This window comes from Lucilia cuprina, chromosome 2 (genome assembly GCF_022045245.1).
Source record: "Lucilia cuprina isolate Lc7/37 chromosome 2, ASM2204524v1, whole genome shotgun sequence".
Taxonomy (NCBI): Eukaryota; Metazoa; Arthropoda; class Insecta; order Diptera; family Calliphoridae; genus Lucilia; species Lucilia cuprina.
In genome coordinates this window covers 7917197-7922995 of record NC_060950.1, presented here as the reverse complement: position 1 = coordinate 7922995, position 5799 = coordinate 7917197, and the positions used below count along the sequence as shown (strand labels likewise).

Genomic DNA, 5799 nt, shown 5'->3' with positions numbered 1-5799 from the left:
ACAACTTGAAGGTAGTCAGTTTCCAAAAGATATCTTAATACTTTTCTTGAGTTATCAGTTTCAAAGGTTTGTATGATCACAGAGCTATGGTTTTACTTTGTGTCCATCCCAGCTTTTGAACATTAAAAGGAAACTATCTAGTATCATACTCTATAGCTTGATCAGTAATATAGTTCGGTTGTCACTGCCATTCTTTAACCGATGTCTACCGTGGATCCATAAAATGGAGCATAAAACTGCCCATTGCTTTAGAACAGTGTAAAGCAAAAAGAGAACGTTTTAAATGACAACAAAATTGCTTGTGACATGTGATTTGAATTACGGAGAATAGAGAGATTCTTGATCGACGATCTTCACCAACATATTAATTGCTACTTGGAAGGTAGTCAGTTTCCAAATGATTTCTTAATATTTTTCTTGAGTTCCTGGTTTTAAAGGCTTTTACTTTGTGTCCATCCCAGCTCATTGCTGCTCATTGCTTTAGAACAGAACAGTGTTAAGCAAGAAGAGAACGTTTTAAATGAGAGCAAAATTTATTGAAATGTTTTGTCTCAACTTCATTTAAATATTACAAATGTTAACAAACTTTAACACTGATGATCTTCTAATCGAATCGGCCGTCCAACATGTTCTTAGTGTTCATAAATAATACAATCATTCATTATTATTATTGTTATTAAACACAATCTATTATTGAGAGTTGTTTACAATATGTTCGCTTGTTGTTGCTGTCGTTTTCAGCGGTTTGTGTGCTTTTTTCGCAGTAGAAATAAAAAACTTGATTAATTTTAATTTCTGTAAAAATGCCCCTACAAACAACTAGTAAATTGAGAAATAGAATATTTTTGCAATCAGTCGCTATTTAAACCTTCAAGAAATATGACGACGACAATAAAGACGTTTCAATTTAAGCCCTTTAAAATGCGTTCATTCTTCGTATTAATTTTAATAATTAATCTAAATTTGTGTGTTTGGGCTGCAGAAAAGGAAAAAGATTCAAATGCTTGGTCTATTTCCTTGGGTAATGTTCATCTATTCGATATTCCAAAATTCGGTGGCTCTTTGTCTATATTTGGCGGTTCGGAAACGGTGGAACGTAGTGCAATAAATTCAGTGGAAAATAGCTATTCAAATGAAGTTTCAATTGATCCGGATATAATTGAAGATTCTCTATTGAAAACGGTTGGTGTATAATAAAGTGTTAATTAAATTTGGGTTTTAAATTGTCTATATCTTTAGCCGGATTTAATAAGAAAATATGGTTATCCCACGGAAATTCATGATGTTACTACCGATGATGGTTATATTTTGGAAATACATCGCATAGCTAAACCAGGCGCTGTACCAGTTCTATTGACTCATGGTCTTTTGGATAGTTCTGCTACATGGGTGTTGATGGGACCCAATAGAGGTTTAGGTAAGTAATAAAGACCTGATCATTGCAACAATAATGCGATAATTTGTTAAAAAAAAAAACTATCGTGTTCGCCATCATAAGCACACGAGATTTGTTAGCAAATTGTTGCATTATTGCTGACTTGTGCAGGCCTTTAGTAAGTAACAGTACTTAGTGGAGAGCGTATTATGAGTTTGTGATGTTGTCTATAAGATATTGGTTCTACAACCACTGAGTCTGAGTCGATTTAGCTACGTCTGTCTGACTGTCTTTGTGTTCATGTCAACCTTACCCAACAGGTCGCAGATTTAAAAAAAAACCGAAGCCCTTTGAAAATTTTTAAAATCGGTGCATATTTTCACCAAACCTCCATACGATCGTAGCATCAAAATGGGGTCTTGAGAACATAATAATGTTAAATGTCCTTATATTTCACTTCGAAAATGATTTAATTATAGGAGAGGACTTAAGTCCTCCTCTGTAGGCCCTTTTATGCCTTCAACTGACAAAGAAATGCACAAACATGTCTAGATCGTTTTTAAATTTAACAAATACCCAGAATATTCTGGCCGCATATTCTGGTCATTCATCCGATAATGCTCGCTTCAAACTAATCATTTATTAACTCAAAGTATATAGAATCCTTTTACTCTTACATACAGAGCATTATCTTTACTCCGTGGGTATTTGACTTTGGCGTCGATTCAGCCATTAATTTTCATTATGTATTCAGCGTTAAAGCAGCACTTTTGTCTGCGGTGCTCAATTCGCTTAGTAATTCCATACAACGATCTTCAAGAAGTAATTTCTCTAAAGCCCTTGATGACTTTAACAACAATCTTCAAGAAGTCATTTCTCCAGTTCATGGTCTTTAAATTTCTTTATCTGAACTGGACAATATTTACCTAAATCAGTCTTAATCATCACTTCTAAGCCTATTAGGTCTATGAGCAATCGGTCTGCTTCAGACTTTTCGCGCAAAACGCATATAGACATTTTCGAAACCAAAACAGGTTGAAGATAAAGACCAGTTATGTGAAAAGAATCTTAAGACAAAGTCCGCTTTCAAAAGATAGGACATCTGTTGTAAATCTCTCATTATTTATACACCCAAAAGTATTTTGTAACCAATTGAACTAAAGTTCTACTAAATTTTATTAGATTAGTTTTTATTTGGGCTTTATTAGACCTTAGAGAATATTATAAGAATATCTTCAAATAGTTGACCTAATGATAAGCCTTTCAAAAGGTTAATTGCTTTTGAAAACCCCCTAAAAAATCATCAACTATGACGTAGTTTATTCCTCAACAGATAACAACTAAAAACTTTAACACGATCCAGTACTGAGGCAATACAAAATTAGAATACTTACACACTCCTTAACTCTCTCGCTTTCTCTCGTATAGCTTATCTACTCTATGACAAAGGTTATGATGTTTGGATGACAAATGTGCGCGGCAATACTTACTCTCGGAAACATATTAAATATACTACTAAACATGCTGCTTTTTGGGATTTTACTTTTCATGAAATGGGAAAATACGATTTGCCCGCTACAATAGATTATGTTTTAAACACCACCGATCACAAGCAATTGCATTATATTGGTCACTCACAGGGTACTATGACATTTTTCATAATGTGCAGTGAGCGCCCGGAAATGTGTGAGAATAAAATCATGTTAATGCAGGCTTTAGCACCGGTGGCTTTTATAAAACATGCCAAAAGTCCAGTAGTCGAATTTTTGGCTTTCTTTCATGAGCCATTGGCGGTAAGTAGTTGTATTCTTTTTTTTTTTGGTTTCTTTTTTGAAATACAAAGAAATTTTGTTGATTTACTATTACAGTTACTTTTAAAACTTATCGGAGCCCATGAGTTCTTACCCAGCAACGATTTCATTACCATGTTTAATCAAATCATTTGTGATGATGATTCCATCACTGAGGCCATTTGTTCGAATGTTATGTTTTTGGTGGCCGGTTTCGATAAGAAACAAATGAACGAGACCATGTTGCCGGTAATATTGGGTCATGCACCCGCCGGTGCCGCCACCAAACAAATGCAACATTATGGTCAATTAAAACGTAGTGGTCATTTTAGACAATATGATTATGGCTGGATACGTAATCATTGGCGTTATAATTCGATTACACCACCCGACTATAACTTGGCCAATGTTAAAGCTAAAGTAGCTTTACATTATTCCATCAATGATTGGTTGGCCACTCCGGAGGATGTGGAAAAGTTACATCAACGTTTACCCAATGTGGTGGGAAAATTTAAAGTTAACTATGATGAATTTAATCATTTAGATTTTGTTTGGGGCATTAATGCCCAAGATCTGTTATATAATAAAATGTTAAAACTTATGAAAATGATAGAGAGAGGTGATTTTTAGTTTAGTTTAGTTAAAAATCACTTCATCTCTCTCTCTCTCTCTCGTTAACATAAACGTTAAAGAGAAAAATTTTAGTAGTATAAGAGTTTGTTGTATATTTTATTGTAATTTTTAAGTTTATTTAATTTGTTCGGAGAGGAGTGGGGAATCTATAGCTCCTAGTTAGTTTTATGCAATAATTATAGTATTAATTTTTATACTAAATAAATAAAAGTACTTTGTATATAATAAAATCTTATTACAAAAACCAATTTTTAATATTTTTTCTATTTTTTTTTATTTTTTTAAAAATATTTTTTTCATTCTTAACAAATCAATGTTCCAGTCTTGGTAAATAGCATTTAACAGTTTTTTTTCTCAGTTTAATACACTCCTTTGCACTTGAAAGCAATTAAGTTGTATTTAAGTTTATTTTAAATAAAAAATAATATTTTTCTCTGCAAATACATATATTTAGTAACCAATAATTTAAATTCATATGCAAATGCTTAACTATTATGTACGTATAAATATACACACATTTGCAGATCAATTTTAAAAATATATATAGTAACCTGTAATTTAAAACCATAAATACATAACTACTCCTATACAATAGGGTGGCAACGTTTATATGAAAAAATAGGATGTTCTTAAAGAATATGAAAGTATAGTTAATTTTATCTATCTATCTATCTATCTATCTATCTATCTATCTATATATATTATATTATATATATATATATATATATATATAATATATATATATAAATATATATATATATATATATATATATATAAATATTAATATATATATATTATATATATAATATATATATATATATATAAATATATAATATATATATATATATATATCTATCTATCTATCTATCTATATATATATATATATATATATATATATATATATATATATATATATATCTATCTTTCTATCTTTCTATCTTTCTATCTATCTATCTATCTATCTATCTATCAATCTATCTATCTATCTATCTATCTTTTTATCTATCTATCTATCTATCTATCTATCTATCTATTTATCTATTTATCTATTTATTTATCTATCTATCTATCTATCTATCTATCTATCTATCTATCTATCTATCTATCTATCTATCTATCTATCTATCTATTTATCTATTTATCTATCTATCTATCTATCTATCTATCTATCTATCTATCTATCTATCTATTGAAGTATTTGAGATTATTTTCGAAAAAAGTTTTGAATTAATATACGAAAAATGATCTATTGCAATTGTGTTGGAAGACTTTAGAAGTCCTAATTATTAAAGTAAAAATTCTGGATTTCCTTTTCCAGTAAATCCTTCTCTGCACTAGTACTAGCCACATATCATTTCAATCATTTCGATTAGCATTTTTATTTATTTATTTATAATTTTTCAATATACGAATTGAATTTCTATTAAAATGATGTAAATTTATATTTTAACCACAAAATTTATAATAAACTTCATTGCATTGAGAGAGTAGAGTATGTAAATATAGTAAATTATTTTAAATATAATATTTTGTAAAATATTCTTTTGCTGTTTTGCATGCAAAACATTATAAATACATTAGCATATACATATGTATGTATGTTTGTACATACATATGTATATACTTATTATTATTATAAATGAAATCCTCTTGATGCACGCATGGAAAAGGCATTGAATTGTAAAATCAGTTTAAATATTTTGAATTAAATAACTATTATCAATACATGTATTTAAATAGAATATACAAATGTATTTGCCATGTAGATACATACATATGTATATATGTATTTTGTATAAGGAAATGTGAAAATGGTATTTAATCTCTGTTGAATATTATTTAAGAAATTGTATTTAATTTTGTTTGTTTTTTAATTTAACCAAGAGTTTTGGGTTTTGAAAGAAATTATTACCTCAAAGGTATCTTTTGTTCTTGAATTTAAAATCAAGGTTTCTTACAATATCTCTAATGTTAACGTTTCATTTTTGAAATTTTCTAACT

At 29.3% G+C, this 5799-nt stretch overlaps 1 protein-coding gene across 1 annotated transcript; it reads left to right on the top strand.

Moving 5' to 3' along the window:
• The first annotated feature begins 793 nt into the window (after positions 1–793).
• LOC111685330 (lipase 3) lies at positions 794–4046 on the top strand. Its single transcript, XM_023447586.2, has 4 exons — positions 794–1182; positions 1240–1417; positions 2804–3168; positions 3244–4046. Exons 1-4 carry the CDS (start codon positions 880–882, stop codon positions 3793–3795), a joined length of 1398 nt encoding a protein of 465 aa, XP_023303354.2. The 5' UTR covers positions 794–879; the 3' UTR covers positions 3796–4046.
• Positions 4047–5799: the final 1753 nt, after the last annotated feature.

What these genes read in the sequence shown, in the direction of transcription:
- LOC111685330 (XM_023447586.2), top strand. Translation starts at nt 880, where the DNA reads ATGACGACGACAATAAAGACGTTTCAATTTAAGCCCTTTAAAATGCGT. An exon ending in AAGATTCTCTATTGAAAACG is followed by an intron (nt 1,183 to 1,239) that starts GTTGGTGTATAA and finishes CTATATCTTTAG; the next exon opens with CCGGATTTAATAAGAAAATA. An exon ending in GGGACCCAATAGAGGTTTAG is followed by an intron (nt 1,418 to 2,803) that starts GTAAGTAATAAA and finishes TCTCTCGTATAG; the next exon opens with CTTATCTACTCTATGACAAA.